The 24323-nt window shown below is 39.4% G+C and overlaps 1 protein-coding gene across 1 annotated transcript in view; it reads left to right on the top strand.

The window, feature by feature from the left end:
* EPS15 (epidermal growth factor receptor pathway substrate 15) overlaps window positions 1–24323 on the top strand; it is a 105377-nt gene that overhangs the window by 56794 nt on the left and 24260 nt on the right. Inside the window, exons 8-16 of the mRNA XM_054979590.1 lie at window positions 550–609; window positions 7415–7615; window positions 7710–7855; window positions 9444–9600; window positions 12779–12864; window positions 15867–15939; window positions 20634–20795; window positions 22277–22474; window positions 23317–23511. Of these exons, the coding sequence (XP_054835565.1) occupies window positions 550–609; window positions 7415–7615; window positions 7710–7855; window positions 9444–9600; window positions 12779–12864; window positions 15867–15939; window positions 20634–20795; window positions 22277–22474; window positions 23317–23511 (1278 nt within the window). The remainder of the gene's footprint in view (window positions 1–549; window positions 610–7414; window positions 7616–7709; window positions 7856–9443; window positions 9601–12778; window positions 12865–15866; window positions 15940–20633; window positions 20796–22276; window positions 22475–23316; window positions 23512–24323) is intronic.

A 24323-nucleotide genomic window follows, 5' to 3' on the forward strand; every position in this document is an offset into this window, starting at 1 on the left:
GAGGATGGGTGCTTAATCCTTCTTATGCAACCAGTTTTCTTGTCATCGTTGCTCCCTTTTGAAATACTTTTCTTCTGCATGGGGAAAAATGCTTCAAAGGAAGTGATTTGGGGGAGAAAGAGGTAAGCAGAGGACCTCCCTGTCTTTCCTATCAAGCAGCTATTTTTTATTAAATAATTGACTTCACTGGAGATGGGGGATTAGGGAAAACTTTGCTTAGACTTGAGTATAATGTAAGATGGCTCTGAGATAGTCAGTACTTCTTGGATAACATGGTTGAGAGGGATGCTCATCTGTAGTTTGAATTGCCATTTAATTAAGTTAACCACTAAGTAGCAGTAGTGGTAAAAATATGCTAAACGTTAGTAATATTTCAACATCCAGTCTTTTAATTAGTTGATTGATGATGGAATTAGACAAAATTTGGACAGGGAGGGGCTGTGGTAGAAATTGCTTATGTAACAATAAAAAGTCAGGTTCGTAAAGCAAATTTATTGAAGCTATTTGACAACATGATGTACATTTTAATGACTTTTTTGTGGCTATTAGGTTTGGGAGCTAAGTGATATTGATCATGATGGAATGCTGGATCGAGATGAATTTGCTGTTGTAAGTATAGTGTTTCTTGTAGGCTTTTCAAAGCTATTTTGAAATTTGTTTACAACAGTTAAAGACTTTCATGCTATAAATTCAGTTTGTTCATATAGTGGTTATTTGAAGGGTGCAAAAATCTGGGGGCACAGGCATAGAGGGTAACTAAAAAAATGGGCTGGTGACTGGCACTCAGGTTATTAAAGAGAATGGAAGCAAAGCATGTAGTTCTCCTTTGTGGGTGCATGAGATCCAGGCAACACCACTTCTTATCCATAGTCTGAACTTAACTCCACGATTTCTTTCAGTGCTAATATCCTGCTCTGGAAAATATCAAGTAATGATAAGATTGGCTTTGAATATGTGCAAAGAAGGATGGAATTGAGAGAAGATCAAATCAGTGAAATGGATCCCATTCTGTTGGCAAATTCAGATAGCCATTTCTTCTTCCAGGCTGGTTCCTAAAATGCTGACATTCATTTCATTCATTATCTCAAGTTATGGGAACTAATGGTACTATAGACTGTACTCTATGCCTTGGCTATCTAAATATTTGCTGAATTCCAGTTGTAGCTTCTCCTTTTGAACAGCTAAACTGCTGTTAAAATCTACATTAACAAATTGGTTTAGAAAATCTTGTTCCAAGATTGCAAAAGTAGAATGGAGGGGTACAGAAAAAGCAGAATAATGTATGCATGCAAAAGGAAGTTCTTTTTGTCAGCTCTTGTGAAAATTTCCTAGACTGCCTTTTAAACTTGGAATTTTAAAAGCTGTTTGGGTGATTAAGTTACTGAAATGGAAACTCTCAGCAAGCTTTCTAATGTGCCCAAATTATCAGAATTCCCATCATGTATTACCTGTATGACTCTATAAAAAAGCTTTCCTGTGTTAGCCAGTGTTAGATTGCTTTGCTCTCCCTTTTCCTAATTAAGATTTAATAGCCACTTCTTACATGAACAACTTTTAGTAGAGGGGGCTGTTGCGCTTAAGTTTTCTCATATTAGGTTACTTTATCATTGCATATCTACGGTGTCTGTGTCTACATTTTTATAATATTCAACTCTGTATTGGATTCTTTCTAGTTTCAATCTTTGCAAATTGCATTAATATTCCCCATTACATTGTTTATTGAAATGTCTTTGAAATTGACTGTGCTGACCCACACTGTAATCTGCCTTGAGTCTCAATGAGAAAGACAGACTATAAATAATGCAGATAAATAATATGACTTTGGAGCTAAAGAACATGTAAGATGAAAAACAAGGTAAAACTCATTTAAAATTGTATTTTATTTATTATGTACTATCTGCTATTTACAATTTCAAAGCGACAGCCCCCAGTAGAATGCATTCAGCTCAAGAGAAAAGACATAGAAAAGAAAGAGAAAAACAAGCAGACTCTTCTGGAATGACCACTGCAGAAGACAGTTCTGGAAGAGGAGGAATCAGGTGGCATCTGGTCTCTGTTAAGCCAGTGAAGAGGGCCTTGCTGACTTGCCTCTCCCTGTGATCTTAAAAGCAGCAGTAAGGCATGCTGATAGCCACCCCAATCCCTCCTCAGTCTTCATATACTTGGCAGGGCATTCCTAAGCAATATCCTTCTAAGTCCATTGAAGTCATTGAGCTTAGAAGGGTATAACTTGGCTTAGGATTGCACTGCTGAACCAAGCTAGTCTAACTGGAAGGGTATTGCACAACATATGAGCCATCAGAGCCAGCTTGTAGTATATGACAATCTGTTTCCTAGAAATGATGATAGGCTTTGAAAAATGTGATTTTATTTCTGCCTCTGCGATAACTTTTAAAAATTTTTTAGAGTTAGTTGTGCTAGGCTTCTACAGCAATATAAAACAAAAGTCCATCTGAGGAAGTTAGGTGTGACTCATGAAATCTCTATCAAAATAACTTAGTTTTTAGGGTGCCACTGGCTGACAATACCCACTGCTGACAGTACCCACACCACTGTTCCCCTGACAACCCCACCAACACCTGCCAGTGGCTGCACTGCCTCCCTGACATGTATGAGGGGCAAGGATAGGGGTGTGTGCTTCGGGTATCCAATTCGGGTAAAACACCCAAATCGTGCCCGATTCAGAAAGATTCGTTAATTCCGAATCTGGCCCCAATTAAAAAATACTGAGAAACAAAGCTTCCCGAAGCATTGGTAATGCTTTGGGAAGCTTCGGGGGCCCCGGGGTTTTTTAAAGCCCCCCCCCCCCCGTTTGCGACAGGGCCCTTTAAACTTTTTCATTCCCACTCTTTCCTCCCCACCCCCACTTACCTGGCACCAGCTGGAGGAGGAGGCCTTCCTGTCTCCCCGCTGGCCTCCGGCAGTGGCGGCCCTCTCTGCTGGCCACTCACACTGGCGGTGGCGGCAGGGAAGGCCCTTTCTGCCGGCTGGCTGCAACGGTGGCTGGAACCTGACCAGGTAAGTGGGGTTGGGGGATGGGGTTAAAGGGTGGGAGTGGGAGTTTAAGGGTGGGGTGGACTCCCCCCTCCCCCGTCACTTCAGTATGCTCCAAATCTTTACGGAGCATACCAAAGCGACTTAGAAACCCGAATCCGAAGAGGCATTCCACTTAGGATTTCAGGGTTTTTTCCAAAGCTTTTTCCCACTTTGGGTAAACCCGAAGTGGGAAACCCAAATATTTTTCGGGTGCACACCCCTAGGCAAGGCACAGCACAGCCAATGGGCGGTCCACAATCACTGCTACCTGGTGACACCATCCCGCCTGAGAGTGGGTGAGCAGGACAGGGAGATCCCCACAATCAGACTTGCCGCACCCCAAAAGAGGCATTCGCCTTGAAAGGAGCCCTGCCCCATTGGAGAGGTGGACATCGACAGTGTAGACAGGGTGTCGTCTCACTCACATGCCCAACCTCCATTTCCGACAAGAGCCAGCCTGGTGGCTGAAGCCCCACTTGCTTGTAAACCCCTTCCCTGCTGCTGCTGCTGTCTCAAGAAACATGACCCCCCCCCCCTCCTTGAACAGTAAGACCAGAAAAGTGGCAGGACCCAGTAAGGGTCACACCTAGAGTCTATGACACTCAGGAGCAGTCTCCAAGTCCCAGGGGGGCAGCTCCGTAGAGGTGGGCAAGGGGTAAGGTCTGAAACAAATTACGGGAATGCCTATTGGAATCCATGGGAGAAGCTGGAAGGCCCATTGGATGTGATCGGGACACCAATTGCCTGTTAACCAGCAGCAGTGCCTTTGAAATACATCACTACATCAAACAGATGTTGCAAGGAGGAGAATGCATGGTGGATTTCAAGAGCCATACCCCAGAGCTTGGATGATGGCACCTAGAGTGGCCTGATGGCCTGTGGAACCAGGTAAACCGCTTGGGAGCCAGCATCCCATCTCTAGTGCCAGATTCCCAAAGTCCGCCTCAGCAAATAGCAAAAAGGGAGAGTAGTCTGGCCTTGCAGGGTGGGAGTCCCAGAGATCCTAGAACATCGCTCCACGCACACGTCCTCCCAGCAGCAACCTCACCCCCCGCATGCAGTGGTCCTCTGGCTGGCTTATCAAATGCCAGCAGTACATGTGGAGAAAGAGTCCTCCATGACACCACCACCACCACCCCTCCGGACACACACAGGCAACACTCCATGGCACGCGCGCACACACGCGCGCGCGCACGCGCACACACACACACACACACCCCTCCCTGTAGTGATGATGGGGTGGGGGGAGGAGACGGAAGCTGGACAGGGCTTGAGTCTCCAAGGTGCTACTGGACACCTGCGCCTCTTGGTTGCAGAGCCATACAAAGGCAGCCTCTTGGGGACAGCCCATCCGTACCAGCCCAGGGCCTGAGACCATTTGCTGGACTGTGTGAAAAGAACAAAAGGACTCCCAGTATAGGTTATGCAAAACCACTCTATGAAAACTCATATATATTTAAAGTGCAAAAGCGCTCAAAATGTACAGAAATATATATAATCAACCACAATCAATATCAATGAACAATACATAAGCAATACATGTAATGAATGCTCAGGAATAACACTGGTCAATGCTAGAAATCACTGGGAGTCCTAATTAAATTCATGCAGTTATACAGTAGGTATTGCCAAATAGTAGCTCAGGAGTCAAGTCCAAACCACAAGTTCTTTTCAGTCAATAAAGGAGTGGTGTTCGTCTGTGAAGAATTCCACTCACCGCGGGCATTCAGAAGCCTCCAATTAACAGCCACGCCTATGCTCTACAGACTGTAGGCCTTGTCTCTTTTGCACCACAGTGCTTTTTCAAGAGCAATAAATCGTGCAACAAACGTTAATCCATGTCAGATACAATTTACAAAAGCCCAGTCGGCTTATTCCATACAGCATTTCATTCTGACGGCAAATTAGGACGCTGAGTGATTTCTAGCATTGACCAGTGTTATTCCTGAGCATTCGTCATTACATGTATTGCTTATGTATTGTTCATTGATATTGATTGTGATTGATTATATATATTTCTGTATATTTTGAGCACTTTTGCACTTTAAATATATATAAGAGTTTTCATAGAGTGGTTTTGCATAACCTATACTGGGAGTCCTTTTGTTCTAGTCTTTGTTGTACTCCCACGTTTCACCCTTCGTTATAGTTAGTTGGACTGTGTGAAAAGGCAGCCCAACAGGGAAGTTAAGGGGGAGCTATTGCCATACACAGGCAAGCAAACAGACAAGGATATAGTTGCTTGACACAAACTTTATTAAACAGGCAAAGGGGAAGAGCACATCTGGAAGTGTACCCTCTGGATGTCTGGAAGCGTGCCCAGCTGCCCTCATCTGGGTACAGAGTTGTGCCTGGTGGTGCAGCCTCCCTGATGGCTTGCTCCTGCCTGGAGGGGAAACAAACACATGTTTAGCAAGGAGCAAGGCCTTGCTCAATCCACAGCCGAGTCTGCCACATCCTGGGAATCTGCCCCTCACCATGGGCGGCAGCACCTCCGTCACAGGCCTTGCCGGCAAGCAGGTGCAAGATGCCACCACCACCCCCTGGCAGGGAAATGCTCCTTGTCTGCATTAGGCTGTTCCACTACTGTGTGGCTGCTTGGAACCTTAATCCTGTGAGGGAGACAGGCTGAGAATAGTGTGTTCCCCATACCAGGGAACACAGCAAGTACCTAGTCACCGAGACCTGCAGCTGCACTCCTTCTTCTGACTGGGGGGAGGGGGCTGAGGGTGTCTGAATGGCGCTCCCAAATGGGTAACTGGAGGGCCCCCCAGAATGGCAGTATCGAGCGCAGCTCACAGGCAGGGGCTGCTCTCCTCCCCACTGGTGAGCCCCAGTTGCAGAGGCTGGTGTTTGGAAAGTGAGAGTGAGGAGAGGGGGCAGCTGATGTGAATGGGCAAGCCGGGGTGGCTGCCTGCCCAGCTCCTTCTTACCTGTCAGTGTGCCCTCATCCCTTCCAGGACTCAGGAGTCAGATAACTTGCAAGGAACCTTGGGTGGTGGTTGTTAGTCAGACATTCCAGACTTAGCTCTCCTCTCCTGAGTGAGTGCAAAGTACTCCCTGACTTTTTCAAAGTTCCCTCTGCGCACTCTTGCCCAACCACCCTGAGCACACTCCCACCTTACGCTCAAAGTCCTCGCATGAGGAGGCTTTTGGGCAGAGCCTCCAACCACCTCCCTACTTACCTGGGTTCATGGGCGCCCCAGACAGAATTTATGTAGGGTGCCCGGAGAGTTGATTAGACGTGCAGAGGGGGGCTCAGCCACCACAGGGGCGTGACCAGATTGGTCCCTCCTGTACGCTGCCTGGCTGCCTGGGTGGGGCCAGGTGCAGGGGGAGAAGCTTTTCCTCATACAATGTGGGTGCCTATTGGCTATGTCACCGTTTTTCACCATGTAACTTTCCGCTGCTACAGTGGGTGTTCCCAGGCCCGGAGCAGCTTTGGGAGCCAACTAACTTGCACCCCGCCCCTCAGACGGCCCCTCTGGCTGCCAGCACAGGGACTTACACCGCCCTTGTACTCCTCCGCCACAGCTGGGCGCCCTCGGGAGGCTGTGACAGAGTGCTGCCATGGCCAGATGCCCTTGTAGGAAGGGTTATGCCAGTGTAAGTCTGGGATACGTCAGCATGACCCTTAGTCCGCTTCCTGAGCGCTTTCCACTCCTCCCTTCAGGACTGAGCTGTTAGTATATTTGCTGTTTAATATTTTGGGTATTACTGATTTAGTTTCGATTGTTTTTATCAAAATTATGTGTTATTTTTACATTGTACACCAACGTTGGTATTTTTTAGAATAGAATTGAGAGAGAGAATTAACTAAAAAAATTAGATAGTGTTATTCAACCCAGTTCTTAGATGAAATTCTTTCCATTTATGATGTCAGCCCAATTTCATTAATTAAAAAAGTAAGTAATTAACATTTCAGAATATGTTTCTATTATAGCTGAAAGATGTCTGGTTCCTTATTTGGAAAAATAAATTTTGAACATGCTTGTTTGTTTAAAGCACGTATTCCCTACACTTCCTGCAAGTCAGCATATAGTAAAACTAAAACTGCCATTTTCATTTTTGTCATTGGCTTTTTCCTCATTTAAATGAAATTTCCGCAGTTTGTTTTTACACCTTTACTTTACTGAAGGTATCTACCATCTACTTTAGTAGAGGTCTCTGAGTTGCCATAATTTCAGAGACTGTATGTAGCCTCCTTTGAATTGTAAAATCTCTTAATATGTTGAACTGATCAACATCTATAGGAGCACCTGGGACAAAAGACTGTAGCAATGAGATGTGTGAGAGAGGAGTCAAGTACTTTTGGCCTTTTGAGTTGCTGCAATGACTAATATTTCCATCTTTTGTCTCTCTAAAAAAATTTGTTCAGGCCATGTTTTTGGTGTACTGTGCTCTTGAGAAGGAACCTGTGCCATTATCCTTACCTCCAACATTGGTGCCACCTTCCAAAAGAAAAGCTCTCAGTATCCCTGGTGCAGGACAGTTGATGCCGCCTTCAACATCCAGTAAAGATGCTCATCAGTCCATACCACCTATAGGGCTCTTGCCATCCATAGCACCGTTGACACAGGTACACTCAGCACCAAGCTGCCCTTGGCTTATACTCCGTTCATAAAGTGTGAAGGAAGCAGAATGTGATTTTTTTTTGCTTTGTTTTTCCCTAGTGGGTTGTATCACCTACAGACAAAGTAAAATACCATGAAATCTTTCTGAAAGCTGATAAAGACATGGATGGTTTTGTGTCTGGTGTAGAAGCTAGAGAATTGTTCTTGAAGACAGGCCTGCCTTCTGCATTACTTGCACACATCTGGTAAGATTTTTTATGGCAACTCTTGTAAAAAAAAAAAAATCCTGCTTCCTACTTTTGATGAAAAATTATTCGTAAAGCCTAAATCTTCAGGGTAGAATTGTAGGCTATGAGTACACACATTTTTAACATGAATGAGTTACACTTTTTAAAAATTGTGATGGAAAGACTTGGTGGTCTCAGAAAATGCATTTTAATTTCAAGGATATGTTCTTAAGTAGGATACCATCAATACCCATGTAACATTAGAGATAAAATATGGGTAGAAGAATTTGCAGCTAGCCAAGGCAGTGATCTCAGAAAACAAACCCTGAAACCCTGGCTCTTTATCTGCTACAGATTAGGTTTAATGGTAAACGTCCCGCTAGGTCTCCCATTTCTGCCTCTAAAGGACTGAGCCACTGTGAAAAAAAAAGTTTAGCATTATGGTCAGATCTCCAGCTTTCAGATATTATGACAATCTATAATTAAACTGAGGTGAGGCATGAATGCATGCTCAGATACTCCCTTTCTTGCTTTCTTCTCCTTGTGGTGGGAGTTGCTTCAAAACTTCATTGTTTTTTCAAGCTTCATTTGGCCATGACATCTGAATACAGAAACTTTGGCAAATTGGAGTGAGCAAACTACGATTCCAGTTTAGAATTGCAGTTTGTGGGGAGTAAACAAACTCCAGTTTACCAAGGTGCATTTATTCAGAGGTTACATCAAATTGAAACTTAATGAAACGAGGAAGTTCTGAATCAATCTTCATGCATGAAAAGAGAAGGTAGGCAAGAGGAGCACATGAACATGACAGGAAGTTGTGCCTTTTCCTTCTCTTAGTTTGATTACAGTTTGTCATGGCATCTGAATGCAGCCATTGTAAGACTGTGCTACTTCCTACTTAATGTAAAATCTTTAATTAAGAACCTAATGTAAATTTTCACCCAATCATGGATCTAATTCTGTCTTACTAAGCATGGCAGTTCTAAATTTACTTAGTAAATAGTATTAGATTTTACTTTGGTGTCAAAATAAAAAGTAAAGAAAATGCTGTACTCTTATTTATTGTTACGTTTTGGGGAGGGGGCTTGGCTTTTCAGGTAGAACATCTGCTTTGCCTGCAGAAGGTCTTGAATTCAGTCCTGTCATCTCTAGTTAAAAAGATCAGGAAGTAGGTGACATGAAAGCCTCTAGAAGAGGCTCTGGAAAACTGTTGCCAGTCAGAATAGACAGTACTGATGATAGATGAACAGTCTGGCTTGGTATAAGGCAGCTTCGTGTGACTCGATCTCCTGTTTCTTAAAATTACCCTGCTGGGTCAGACCTCGCTCCAACAAAATCAGAATTTGGTTTCCAGCATTTCATGACCCACATGCCAAAGGAACCGTCTAAGCAGAGCAGGAATGTGAAGGGCATCCCTATTTGTTTGGGTTCCAGCATATTTTGCTGCTCATTCATGCATTAAAGAGGTTACCATTTGTATGTGTAAGGTGACTTAAATACTGTCAGTGTAAATTAGAACATCACATAATCTTTCTGTTTATTTGACACATGTGCATATTTAAATTGGACAGGAAAATATGTTGAATCTTTCTGCTGACTTGTGCAGGGCTCTCTGTGACACAAAAGACTGTGGGAAGCTTTCAGATGAGCAGTTTGCCCTGGCATTCCATTTCATCAATCAGAAGCTGACAAAGGGCATTGATCCTCCTCAGGTGCTATCTCCAGATATGATCCCTCCATCAGAGAGAAGCACTCTGCAACAGGTGAAATTTTGTTTGCACTTTAGGAAGTGTATTGATCACAGAAAGGTGAATAAAATAGTGCTGACCTGTGGCCTTGCTATATGGCAGGGTATACAGTGATGGGTTCATTGCCTTGTACTCATTTTACTGGAATATGTTTTTTCATTGTCCTGGCCAACCAAGCAGAAATGGGCAGTAGTTTGGAGTTTATTGTGAAGGCATTTATTTGAAACTTGCAATAGTAAAGTTATGTAGTTTAATCTAGCTCTGTCCTGTGGTCACAGAGTTCTTCATGGGGATTCAATACAATATTGGTGGTAGTTCCATGCCTAGAATGTAAACCTAAGTAAAGAGCTGTTCCCATTGTTGCACTGAAGGAAAGAGCCCCTTTTGCATGTGGGAGCTTTTTGCATATCCCTGGGATCTCTTGCCTGTGGCAGGAGTTGTTGTGATGTATCCAGACTACAGTTTCTGCTCACTCAAGGCCATTTCTGTCAGTGGAATAGAATGTTGTCTCCCACCCCCGCTACAGCTCATCGATCTCCCTGAAATGCTGCTCTTGGGGGATAGGGAGCCCCCTATTTATTTATTTATGTCATTTATAGTCCACCTTTCTCACTGAATCTCAAGGCAGATTACATAGTGTGAGATTAGTACCATCAGCAGCAAGGACAAGGACAGGCATTTCCATACAGTGTCAAGGACATTTCCATAAACAATGTCATAGGGTAAATAAATGCAAGTTTACAAAGACATAGCATTAGCAAGGATCCAGATGGGTCTGCAACAGGAAGGGGTAGTTGGTGGAAAGTACTACACTCCTGTTAGTGGGAAATTTAGTCTGGATCCAACCTGCTCTCTGCAGGTAAATTCTCTGACCTCCTTCATACTTTTTTTTTTTTAATGTGTGGCGAATTACAGATTTGCATGATTCCTAACCTTTTTGTTCTAATAATGCCATGCTGTAGTAATTAAAATAGGTTTAATTGCAATATTCTGCTTTGGTGGTTGTGTTATATGGTATTTTGAAACTGAATATACCAGGGTAAAAGATAAACATAACAGTAAAATTTCATTTGCAGTGGTGTTATAGGGTGCCTTGTTCTGCTGACACTAAGGGGCTTCTTCTTGGTTGTGCTGAGCCATGTTATCTCCAAACTTCTTATTCAAAAATGAAACCCTAAAATTCTTCATTTTAAAATCAGGTTTATTTTTGCATTATTTTGAACAAAACTGCTTTTATTTCTTGCTTTACTAATCTTTTTTTGTATGTTTGCTTTCCTTCTATGTCTTTCCTAGTTTGGACTATATTTTCCATTCTGCACCATTCTGCTTTACATCTTTATTATACTGTCAGTTTCTTAAATCTGCCATCTCAAGGTTAGAGATTCTTTGCTTTTCCAATATTGACTGTTTAATAATGAACATCTTTTTCATGTCACATTTTCTTTGAAACAGCAGCATGCTGCTTACTGACAAATTTCAGAAATGTGGTGCTATTTCACATAGCTCTTTTCATCCAAAACCTTGGCAGTACTTGAAGATACACAGAATAGCACATTGTGTGCTTGCCTGTGTAACAGCAATACAATAGAACTTAAAGCTTTATTATTTTCAAAGTTTATATATTTTATTTATAAATTAAGGTCTGTTTTCTATCCAGATCACTTGCTTAAGTATGAATGTGCCCACGTACAAGATGTATTTACACCACAGTTACATGTTTTAACAATTAGGAAATAAAATCAGTGAAGTGACACAGCTATTATGCCATTTACATTAAGCAACTAATGATATGAGTTTGATGAAGGTAGGCAGCAATAAACAAGGAACTCAGCAGTGGCAAGTCTGACTAATAGAATAGAAATGAGGCTCCTGAGTTTAAATTACTTTCATTTTAAGCAGTGTTTTCCACTGAATAAAACTAAATTCTAAATTGACATTTGTAAATTATATTTTTTATCTGCTGAGCAGTATGACATGTGAAAGTTTATTAGCACCACACATACTAGTATCTGTTGTATGATTAATTCTTTTCAAATCCAGCTCTGCAGTCCACTGTTTGAAGTACTCCTTAGAGAGAGTGTCTTTCCATTTAAGATTGTAACCAACATAAATGAGATAAACTATTATTAAAGAAGCACTTTACCACCTAAAGAGTCAAAATGCAACTTATTTGTATTTTTCTTGGCAACAGCCTGTTGTGCTTTCTCCAATGGCATTTATAAGCTACAATGAGAGGGAAGATTTGGAATGCACATAGTCTCACTAGATACTACTTCAGCTATTTACATAGCAAACAAAGATGTATTTAAAACTTCATATAACTTTATTTGAAAGCCTTTTTCAAAATTTTCTGTGTAGAAGTTTCCGTCACAGGTTTCTAACTGAAATTTAATGCAAGCTTTCATTTTTGTGGAAAGGTTGCAACAGATACTTAACATAAGCTCAAGCAAAACAATTTCTGTTGCTGATGCAAGTCTATCAGATCATTTGTACTGTAATTTTGTCTCTAGTTGTCTGATATTTTGTAAAGCTAGACTAACTTTTTGACAGATCTCGCAGAACAAATTTTCTTCTCTCATTTGTACATTTTAATGCCAAAATCCTGACTACTTTGATTGTTGCCCTGTCTAAAAGAACAGGGGGTGAGATCTGAGCCCAGTAGCACCTCAGAGAACAACAAGATTTTCAGGATGCAAGTTTCGAAAGTCAAACTCCTTTCATCAAATACCTGACTAACAGAAAACAGATACCTGACGAAGAGAGCTTTACTTTTAAAAGCTTATACCCTGGACATTTTATTGGTCTTTAAGGTGCTGCTGGATTCTAATCTTGTTCTTATACTGCTGACCAACATGATTACCCACTTGAAACGACAGAGAGAGTCCTTTCTTTAGTCCTGTTACCACTGTGTCTGAAGCCTAAAAGGTGTGATGAGATGCATTTCTATACCTGTGGTTATAACAACATATAAAACTAGAATAGGGGACATATTTTGTAGTGCCATTCAAAGAGTTGATGGGATTTCTATGGAAATTCAGATTCTAGAATAGTAATAGGCTCTATCATCCTGGAAATTCAGGTTCTGGAATACTAATAGAAAAGTTCATAGCCTAAAAGACATAACACTACGTTTCTGTTAATAATAGACATGTGTAAAACACAATCTCACCATATTTTCTTCTTTATTTTGCAGAGTACACTAGGACCAAGCCCTGTAGCAGATTTTTCTGCAATCAAAGAGCTAGATACTTTGAGCAATGAAATAGTGGAACTTCAGAAGTAAGTAAAGAGAAGTGCTTTAATTTAACAGCAACTTACATTTGAAACTCTAATGGCAGTTAATAGTTTGGTATGTTCTTTCCAGTCTTTTAGCAATATATAAACTGAGGAAGAATTGAATATATTAAAACATATCAAGCTTTTTTAAGTGCAAGAATTAAATTTAGTACAATTTCTAACCCTAAAGCACAGGGTGGCCTAAATTTTCCAAATTTGTAGCTTTATTATGAAGCTGCCATATTAACGGCACTGCTTAGACTTATCATGTTAAATCCAGATGAACAAACAAGCTAGCAACATATTGAAGAGGCCTTTTGTGACAAATGTACAATTCTAGAAATTTTTTGGAATTTACTGACAGACAGAACGTTCCTAGTTCAAAAAAATCAGTTTTTAAGAAATGGAGAAATAAGAAAGGGCCTCATTAAGAAACTGGTACAACTCCATTTGGACCCATTTCATATTGGGTAAAGTGGACTGCTTCATAGGCACTCAGAATGTGGAAGCTCATCTGAAAAATTTTCAAGCAATCTGGTTTCCTATTGTGCAGTTTTTGCAGGAAAAAAATTGTTTCTTCTAATATTGTTTGTCAAGAGCTATTGAATTTCTAGATTTATGGAACTCTTCAGAAATTGGTATGCTTCAGGTTTCTTATGGTTATGTCTTAATTGAATGCGTACAAAGGTGAAGTTTGTATATACACAGGTGTTGGTTTTGTATTATTACATTTTCTTTTTAAATTTAATAAAAGAATTTTAAATTTTTTTTGAAAATAATTAACGCATTAATATTTTCTTCACATGGGAATGCCTCCACTTCATCAGCTGTCAGCAACAACACGCTTTGCTTTATTCAAACACCTTTGTGAAGCACGGGTACTATGCTATTATACTACAAAACCAACTCAACCCCACGCCCCACACACACACAAATCAAAAAATGTTACATACACTTAAATATTGTAACTGGATTTAAAGAAGTTAAATACCGTAACAAAGCACGGGCATCAAGCTAGTTATTACATATGATACTACTTAAATTCAACAGCCAAGCAGTGAAGAACAGGAAAGTGACACTTCTTTTGCAAACAACACAGGGCAAAATTGACATGAGTGCAGAAGGATAATCTGGCTTGCATCTTGATCCTAAGCATGCTTCTTTGGAAGCACATTTCACTGAAATAAATGGTATTTACTTTCCGTTTAAATTGGACACTGTTTAAATCATTGCTTTCTTAAGTGTGAGTGTTTCAGTGTGTGTAGCCATAAGAATGGGAAGAATAATATGTAGACTTCCAGAGACCATAAGTTCTTCAGGGCATATTTTCTGAAAAGCAAATACAACATTTTATAAGCATCATGAAGAGGGTTATTTTAAGCATTGGAATCGAAACTGGGGTCTTATATATTGCTGGTAAAGATGTTTAAGGGCTTATTATCCATCTATTGTCTCACTTGTTTGCTTATTAGTAAATGCATTATTCCACAGAAGCAGATGTATGCATCTCTTATGAGGATAGCAAGCACACACCTTAGAAAAGTTCATTGTTAACAGTTCCTTTTTAAAAGCCAAAATATGCTTCAGTATTCTTCTAATATGACTGAGCTCTGCTATAACAGGACTGTTTCATATAGTGTTTTTTATTCATAAAGGGTTCATATAACATTCCTAATCTCAATTGTTCAGAGCTTAGAAGCTGATCAACACATTAGTGAACTCTGTATTCTCTCTGGAGTGGCTTTCCCTGCTTACAACTTTAACCATTTTAATTGTATCAGCACTAATCTCTTAACTATGGATCCCTCTTAACTTGGATTCAGCAGGGTATTACTGTCAGCTAATGGATTTTCCTCTGTAAAACATTACTTTATTGTCCCCCTCAACCTTTCTGGCACAAAATGCCCCTCAAATGCAGCTTCTAGGGAACAGATGACACCTCCCCAGGAAGAACATTTCAAGAGCATTCGGGACTGCAGTGAGAGGGTGTGAAAATGAGAAGACTGTGTTCTGGATGGAAGTCCTTTCATCCACAGAAGCACTCTTTTGGGCTCAACCCTATGGTTTTAAGTTGCTAATATACCCTAGATAAGAGGAAGTCTGGTTAGTGGTCAACATTAGCACCAGTATAACATTAAACATTAACACAGCGTATAATAGTATAATACAGGCAAGGGAAGAATGGGCTAACTTGAGGAGTGATTCTTTAGTTAGGAGGTCGGGAATCTCACTTTGGCACTGGCATCAGTATTAGTGCTTACGATGGGGAAATCATGTCTTACTATGTGCCAATGTTATATTAAGCTTACGATTTACAAACTGATTGACAGCTTGGGCTAGCTTGTTTCACGAGAAAAGCTAAACCAAATCCAAAGATGTTCTAAGCTTGTTGAAATATGAGAACTACTTTAGAGCCTATTAAAACACTACAAATGTTTCAGGAATAGTGTATTCATCTCATGATCAGAAAGCTGCTGATGCATACATCTAAAATAGAAGAAAAATATTTGCTCTACTTATGTTTTTGATTGTATGTGCTTTTACCAATGTGTGAAATGATTGCTATCTATGTAGACAAAAATAGTATAGTGGTTCAAGACTTGCTCCGTTCTTAAGATTATGGGTCTTTTCTTACTAGAGCTACAGATCTGGTTCTCAAAGGGTTAAATACATGCTTGCTGATGCAATCCCTCCCACTTTTCACCAGACAATTGCTCCATAGCAACAGTGAGATCACTGAAGACAGCATTTCATTCATTTCCCCCTTCCTCTGCTTTCTCTTTAAGCTATTATTTCCACCTCTCAAGGTCTACTGAGAGTGGAGATCTTTTTTGTTTTAATATTTATCATGTAGAGTGTTTTTGTCAATAAAAGGAAAAGAAATCTCCTGTAATTTAATGTTTCATTATGTATTTAAAAAGAGAGACTGGCTTAGGTGGCTGGATAAATGTACCTGGTGTAGCTGATGTTCTCAAATATTCTTGCATTATTTGCTGGTCTCCTAGGGAAAAGAATAACGTGGAACGAGACCTGAAGGAAAAAGAAGGTGCCGTCAGGCAGAGGGCAAGTGAGATCCAGGTAACTGAATTTTTGTGCTTGGGTGTGCTTGGAACAGTGTAAGGAATGAACGCTTAAACTAACATTTGTGCCTTGCTACCTAATTAATGGGAGCTCCTATGTAACATAACACCTGCAAATCATAACTTCACATTTCTCTGTCTTAGGTACACACCAGTGAACAATGTACATGCATTTTTCAATAGGATTGAAGTGAAGTATCCTTAACAAGTATATTAGTAACTAAATGTTCATTCGTGTACTTTGGGAGGTATTATAGTGCCTTAGAAATTGACATGGATGAAAAGGTAATGCTCTGTTCCAGTATTTTGGAGGAAAGGCGCACTGTGTATTGGAAAATGTTGCATTTTACTTTCTATAAGCAGCACTTGTTATATGTGCTGTAATTTAATGTCTGTGCATGATGAACATTCTTTTTGTATTTTGTTACAATTTTTCATAACTATAGTAGTTTTTATCAACCCCTCTGCCTGCTACAAAGCTGACTTATAGTTTTTAAGATATAAATCTGCCTGGGATTGGTGACACCCATGCATAGCTGATGGTAAAACAAGCAGCTTGCACAGTACAAGCAGCTGCTGCTTCTTTTTTCAATTTAAAAATCTGCCGAGTAAGGACTCCATTTTGGGGTGCCTGAGATAGAGATTTATTTATTTGATTAATGCAACAGTGCTTTTTTTTCTGATGGCATAAAATGAGGCAGTGTGTTACACAAAGCAATCCTTGTATTTTATTTGTCAGCAGTGGTGATGAAGCAGTGCTTCTTACAAAATGGTCAGCAGCACAATTCATTTTTAAAATAAATTTTATTAATAAAAATGTATTAATAAAATAAATTTTATTTTAAAAAGAGACAGAAATAACAGTTGAAAGTGCATAGAACCTTACACAAAGTATATTAGACTACTTCACAGAAAGTATATATAATATTAAATCTGGACTGCATGAAAGATATAATCAAAATATATAAAATACTTTTATTCCTCTCCCTCAGTTCCATTATAAAAAAAATGAAAAGGAGAAAAGGAATGAGCCATAACATTTCTAAATATATTTGTTAACCTATTTTTAGGGGAATTCAGCGTAGGTAAAACTTTACACATTTTGCATTCTGCATTATATTCTATCACCCAATATTTAGTATATTTATAGTTATTAGTTTCACTATTTAGCTTAACTGTTAGTCTATTTTAGTGTCAGTTGTCCATTCTAAATTTGATAGGTTAACCTATTTATATGTATACTGAATTAATTCAATCATAGAGAGAAACACAGAGATAATAGAGAGATAATAGGAACATAATATGAAAAATAGTATTTTTTCTAAGCAGCACAATTCATTAATGATGGCAAAATAAACAAAAACATTTTGTTGTTAAATGTCAAGTCTGAAATGGAACCCTTCTTACTATTCAGTAAAAATGTAAATCTCTGAAAGTATACACACTCAGAAATCATTTTGGCTGCAGAAGGATTTTTTGTGTGTATGTGAATGACTACTACTTAAGCCCTATAGCACTGATTTTATTAGTAGAAAATGACTTCTAGATGGTGTTGATATGTACTGAGGCTGTTGCTTTCACATACCTATCAGACCAAGTAGTCTGATCTAAATGTTGAACGTGGCTATTTTTTTAAGACTATTTAACAGCTACTTGCTGTACACTTACCTATTTATAAAATTATGTTAATATGAGGCTTCTTGGAACACAAATATATAGAATTGCAATTTAAGCAGGCCTCCAGTTGTAAGAATGTTTTAAATTTTAAAACTAAAAATTAAATGCATATGAAATTTCTATAATTAAGCACCCAGAGGATAAACTTGCAGTGATAGGATTCTAAAGACCAAAAAGGCATTGAAGGTTTTTAATAAAATCAGTGCAAGATCTGCTGAAATGCGGTTATCTGAAAATGGTCAGATCAGTGTTCCAGTAAAGTAAACTTCTATGACTATTAAACTTGGGAGAAGGGAGATCAGGAGGGTACTTTGACTAAATTTATAGAAGAATTAACCAGCGTCTTAGTTATTTCTGTAAAGAAATGCTGTTTCAGACCTGCAAATAGCTTCTTACTATAAACTACTGAGTAATTAATAATTTCCTTTTAGATATGAGCAGAATTAATTGATTAAACTACTGTTCCCCTCTAATTCATAATAATGGCCATTGTATATTGAGTTGCTGCCATGATTTCAGATTAGCTCCTGATAATTCCTTAGAACTTTAGAAGTTTTAATTATTTAATCCTGGTCACTGTACTTCATCAGTGGTATGTTTTGATATGGGCATACAGGAAAAATGTATGGATTTTTTAAATTTTAGAGTATCATATAAATAGATAAAGGTAGTCCTCTGTGCCAGCACCGAGTCATTACTGACCCATGGGGGGCTGTCACATCGCAACATTTTCTTGTCAGGCTTTTGTTATGGGGTGGTTTGCCACTGCCTTCCCCAGTCATCTACACTTTACCCCTAGGAAACCGGGTACTCATTTTACTGACCTCAGAAGGATGGAAGGCTGAGTCAACCTTGAGCCGGCTACCTGAACCCGTCTTCCGCCAGGATCAAACTCAGGTTTTGAGCAGAGCTTGGGCTGCAGTACTGCAGCTTACCACTCTGTGCCACGGGGCTCCGATCATATAAATACTTCATTTTAAAATAAAGTCTATGAAATTTAGACGGGATTTTATTTTATTTCATTCTCTTGTGCCTGTATTCAGTTTTATTCTTGCTGGAGTGTCAGTTCTCTATTATATTAGCACCCTCTTTCATTTCATGCATATAGATGATGTGGTTTATGGAAAGATAAGAGTTGAAATCAGTGAGCTTTGTGCTAGGAGCAGCTATTTCATTACTAACCCAGTCTCAATTTATTTTCTTACCTTACTTGATCACCTCAGCTTTGGGACCCAGTCTTCATTTTTTGATCATGTACCATAACTGTAAATCTTTTTTGTTAATGAATCCCAGTGAGAAAGGCAGTCTATAAATACAAGTAATAATAAAATGTATCATTTTGCTACAAGGAGCCTTGATAGCTTAACTGACTTACTTGCAATTAATAGCATGAGAAATTTTGAGCCTCTAGTTCTAACGTTTGGGATCAAATAATTTCCAGCATGATATGGGGCATTTCTTGAAATCTTATGTGTACACTCAACTATGATCCTTTATGTGTCAAGGAAAGCTCTTTGTACAGACAATACTGTCTTGGAGTGTAGCATTTCTTAGATTATTGGTGATTGGAGTTCTGAATACGATATGTGAGACCCTGTATCTTAACAAAAATCAACTGCTAGAGAGGCTGGTACATTTCATCCAAGACATTTTAGAGATATGCATCTATAAATGCTTGGTGATTGTAATCCACAACAGCTTTTGATAGACCCTTCTGGCATGCCAGTACCTGGATAGACAGCTCTGAGAGTTGGGTGAGCCTGAACTTGCCTGAATTGCTCCCATACTCAAAGCAAATGTCTGATCTTGGCTGCATGGAATTTTCCTGCCTGCCTATCAGGGTTGACCCTGAGCTTATACCCATAAAAGCACAGTACCATGTTAGTTATTATGCAATGGGACAGATTCTGAAAATTTGCAGATTGCTTCTTTAATTCTGTGATGCCATGGAGTTTTGGTGCATCAAGGGTTAATAAAAACAGCTCAGGACTCAGTTCTGCTAACTCCATGCACCTATACTGGAAGACTTCTTTCAGTCTAATTAGTCAAGGCCATTCCAGCCAGAGAGTGTAACAGCTTGATTTCAAAGTTGGGAGGGGGGAATAAAGAGCACCCCAAAGGCAGCTCTGGAAAATTATCAGTGTCTGTCTCCCTGATTGGCTGAAGTGGGTCTAGGGCCTATAACTGGCCTAAGATCTGGCAAACTTGGATTGTCTGACCCTTTTTTCAGATCTGGCTAGCTTTTCTTTCGGGAGAGCATAGAAGAGTATAATAGCAAACATTAATCAAGGGGAGCGTAAGGGATTGATGTTTGGCAGCACTTTGTGAATACTCTGGCCGGCTGACACTTGGACTATGTAAGCAAGGAGCTAAGAAACAGCACAGGCTCCAGGTAACATCTTGCTAAGGTAGACTTTATTTTATATACTTAAGAGTTATAATGACCTGCACTGGATGTATTTTTAATTATTTAATTAATTTGAAGTTAATTCTTTAATCAAGAGATTATTATCTCAGTTGTCTTTTGCTTGCCGTATACCAACTCTGGAACCTGAAAAGAAGTATCTGGCGGTTTTGCCAGGGAGTATTAAGGGGTTCCTCTGACTTCCAGGCACAGGGAGTTAGAAGGAGCGACATGAACGAGGCTCTCTTTCCTCGCCCTTCTCAGAGCTGTCAGTGGGGTGAAGGAATGCAGAAAAAGTTCTCAGCAGGGAGGTTCTGGTATCATAAACTCTCTTCCTTTGTCTGTTCCACTTTCTTTTAACATTATATTTTAAATAGAATCCTACATTCTTATTGAATTTGTTTTTCTTCCTCAAATATGTTCTACAAACCTCATCTTTCATGTTCACTACTTTTACTTTACTTGCCATTGTTCTGCTTTCTTTTTGTTTTTTTCTTGTATCAGATTCAGCCACCAAAATATCATATTACTTGTCTTTTTCTTTTGAATAGCCCTTTCCATTAAAAAAGAATGTACAAAATGCTTACTTTTTCACATTTTTAATTCCTCAGGATCTTCAGGATGAAGTAAAAAAGGAGAATAATAATTTGCAGAAGCTGCTGGCTCAGAAGGAAGAAGCAGAGGAAATCCTTAATGGTCTTGATGAAGAGAAAGCCAAACTGGAAGAACAGCTTAACACTATCCGACAGAAATGTGCTGAAGAGGCTGATTTGGTAGGTCTTGGCAGCTCATTTGTGGTTGCAAAGAAGTTAGAACCACTGCTTCACTGGAGCAAGAGTAGCACATTTTTTATATGGGCAGGGAATAGCTGGAATAGAAAAGTGTGATATCTACGTTTTATGTGGAAAAATAAGAGGATGAAAGTTACTTCCTTGTTTAGAGATTTAAACTTTGTAAAACAGAGGTGAGGAGAGATTTTTCCGTAATTTTGAAAGCATTCTTAGCTTGCTTCCATCTACTGCCATATTAGAAACACATAAGAACTATATTTAGCACCTTTTAAAACTTGTTTGTTGTTATATTGTATTGAGATCCTTTGAAGCAAATGTTAACTTAAATTTAGATGAATATAGTCTTAAATTCCTACACCTGAACTTTTCAGACTTGCTTTATGAATATAACTTATTTGTTCCTAAAACAGAATAATATATTTCTAGAAGGAGGAGGAAAGAAATATCCATGGAATTTCTGTTTCTAAATTATTTATGTATTTATTTAAATTATTTTACCCCACCTTAGATCTGCAAACTCAGGGCAGATAACAGAGCACCAAAAGCTGTAAGGACAGAACATCATGAGGCTCCAGAAAAAGTTAAAACACGCAGTTAGAAAGCCAATACTCATAATTAAAAACACAGCCAAAAACCATTTATCCGCCACAGAATGCACTCTAGAACAAAGCAGTCTTACATGCCTCCTTGAAGGTGGCAAATAAAGGCATCTGCTGCCCCTGATCTGGTAGGTCATTCCAGAGGAATCAGCCTACTACAGAGAATGTCTGAGAGCTAACTATTGCCAAATAGGAAGGCCTTCTGAGGACTGTAACTGGCTCATAGATGTGGTTTGAGATGTATGAAGGGCTTTAAAAATGATAACCAGCGCTTTGAATTGTTCCCAGAAGCAGAGAGGCAACCAATGCAGTTCATGCAAGCACTGGCATTAAATGTTTTAACTTGATCTGCTAGAGAAACCCCATCTAAGTCTGGTGCCTAAGCATCAGCTACACACACTGTATAATCTGTTTTTTTTAAGTAATTGTTATTAGACTTAGATTAGTCTTGAGAGGAGACTCAGTTTTATGTAGTTTAGTTCTCTTTTCTTGATATACAGTCAAAACCGTAACTTACAGGCAGAAGAAAATATCCTTGGTAATAAGGGCTAAAGCAGTCATAACTTCCCTTCCCCAACATGCCAGCTGAAGCCGACAGAGAGATTGTTGCCCTGGAATGGGAAAGCAATTGCTGCCATTGCACTTTTTAAAAATTCTGGGAAGAATAATTCACAGCACTATATCCTGTTTTAGGCCCCAGGACAGTCTTAAATTAGGATTAGATGTTGAATGCTACGATGAAATAGCATTCTCATGTTCTGTTGTTTCTTTATATTAAAAAATCTTTGGGAGAATGTTTTTTAAATAAATAAATATATACATTTCTTGTAATTCATTTCATCAAGTGCTTCCTTCGCTTTGCAGATTGCATCTCTAAAGGCAGAAATAACTGATCAGGAGTCCAAAATTTCAACATACAAAGATGAATTAAGTAAAGCTCAGGAAGAGCTTATCCAGCTACAGCAGGAAACAGCAGAGCTTGAGAAATGTGTAGAGGCAGGGAAGTTACAATTGAGACCTCTTCAGCAGAATCTTCAGGACTCCCAACAAGAAATCACTTCAGTATGATTCTTCATTATCATTTACATATTTCTTCTTACGCAGCTTTGTTTTTCCCCTTTTATTGCAACTGATATCTAGCGGATGCCCTGAGCTGGATAGCCCAGGTGAGCCTGGTCTTGTCAGATCTCAGAAGCTAAGCAGGGTTGGCCTTAGTTAGTAATTGGATGGGAGACCTCCAGTGAAGACCAGGGTTGCAGAGCCAGGCAATGGCAAACCACCTCTGTTAGTCATTTGTCATGAAAGCCCCACCAGGACTTGCCATAAGTCAGCTATGGCTTGAGGGCACTCTCCAGGCATCTAGCAGATGTGATTGGAAATAACTTGCATGAGACATGTGTAAAGAATGAACACAGGAGCATGTTGCTTCCTCATCAGTTTTTTCAGTCTGAGTAATTATATTTCCGTTTTAATCTGAGCAAAAAACAAATGCTAACTAACACAAAATAGTCTTTAAAAGGCTTATCTTATAAACTAACTGTTAGAATGATCAAAGAGTGCAAAGCTTCAGATTCTGAAAATACCTGGAAGCTACCCATGCTTTTCACAACTTGAGCTTATCTAAACAAGGCTGTAAATCTGCATCAGTTTCAAGTGAAAGAATGCAGTTGCAATGAAAACAAACCATGATTCTAGGAAAACATGACAGAGTAAATAATGCAAAGTATGGAATGAAAGCAAAGTCTCCTGCAAAGAGACTTGTGAAGTATATAGACATCTGTATCGTGACCACTTTTTCATCTTGTACTTGAAACTGAAAATTCTGAAAATAGGTACTTAATGTAAATACATGAAGATATGAGAACATTACATGTTCTATTTTTGCATTCCCTTCTATGCTGCAGATGCAAGAAAAACTAGATGAGCTCAAAGAACTGGAAATCAGCCAGTGTAACTGGGAGGCTCAACCACAGAGCACACTACTTAATGGGAATGAAGATCATTCTAGCCTCAGCAACAGCAGCAGCGAAATGGCTAACTTGAATGAGAATGTTGAAGGAGAGAGTGCAGATAATGAACAAACACACCAAGATACTCCTGTGAGTTTGTGTGTGTGTGTGAGTGTGTGTGTGTGTGTGTGTGTGAGAGAGAGAGAGAGAGAGAGAGAGAGAGAGAGAGAGAGAATTGGCTCTACATATGTACTCAAGCCTGGGTGCTTCCAAACACACCCCTATAAGGTGCCTATTAAAAGAAAATCAAACATTTTGGTAGGGGTACACATATCAGTTACTTCCATAATAGAGTTTTAAAATTTTTAACAATATACTACCCTGAAAATTAATCCATTTATAGAGCTTTTGGGGAGAGGGTGGAATGTACTACTTTAATTTCTTCTCTTTTGCTTATCCTCTTTGGCAATAATGATGTGAAGCATAATAGTGGGCCAGGATGGGGCCAAAGTTTGCGGATTATATACTGTGTACTTATGCACACACCCAAGCTATTTTGTATTCAAATTTCAAAGATCTCTGTTCTCTCTCTCTCTTTTTTTAAGGAGATTTCATTGTCTAGCCCTCAAGATGGCATGGGCCACCATGTTTTTTCATGGACTCAAGCTTAAACAGAAATAAAACCAGGAAAATATCTACTCCATATGCCAAGATTTTTTCTCTCCCAAGAGCAGGCTCTTCCCCCCCACCCACCCATGTGAGAGTTTGATGAGTAGAGTAAGAGTAATGAGTCCACTAGTCATTGGCATTTTATAATGCAATGAAAACATGCAAATTTCCTTAGCTTTCTGCCTCATGATATTCTGGCACAGTCCTTAGTGATGAATAAATTGCTTACTGCTGGTAAGCATATTTTTACCACATTTTTCAGAAGTAAATTATTTCAAATTTATCTGTTTACT

Source organism: Eublepharis macularius, chromosome 5 (genome assembly GCF_028583425.1).
Source record: "Eublepharis macularius isolate TG4126 chromosome 5, MPM_Emac_v1.0, whole genome shotgun sequence".
In the NCBI taxonomy this organism is placed as follows: Eukaryota; Metazoa; Chordata; class Lepidosauria; order Squamata; family Eublepharidae; genus Eublepharis; species Eublepharis macularius.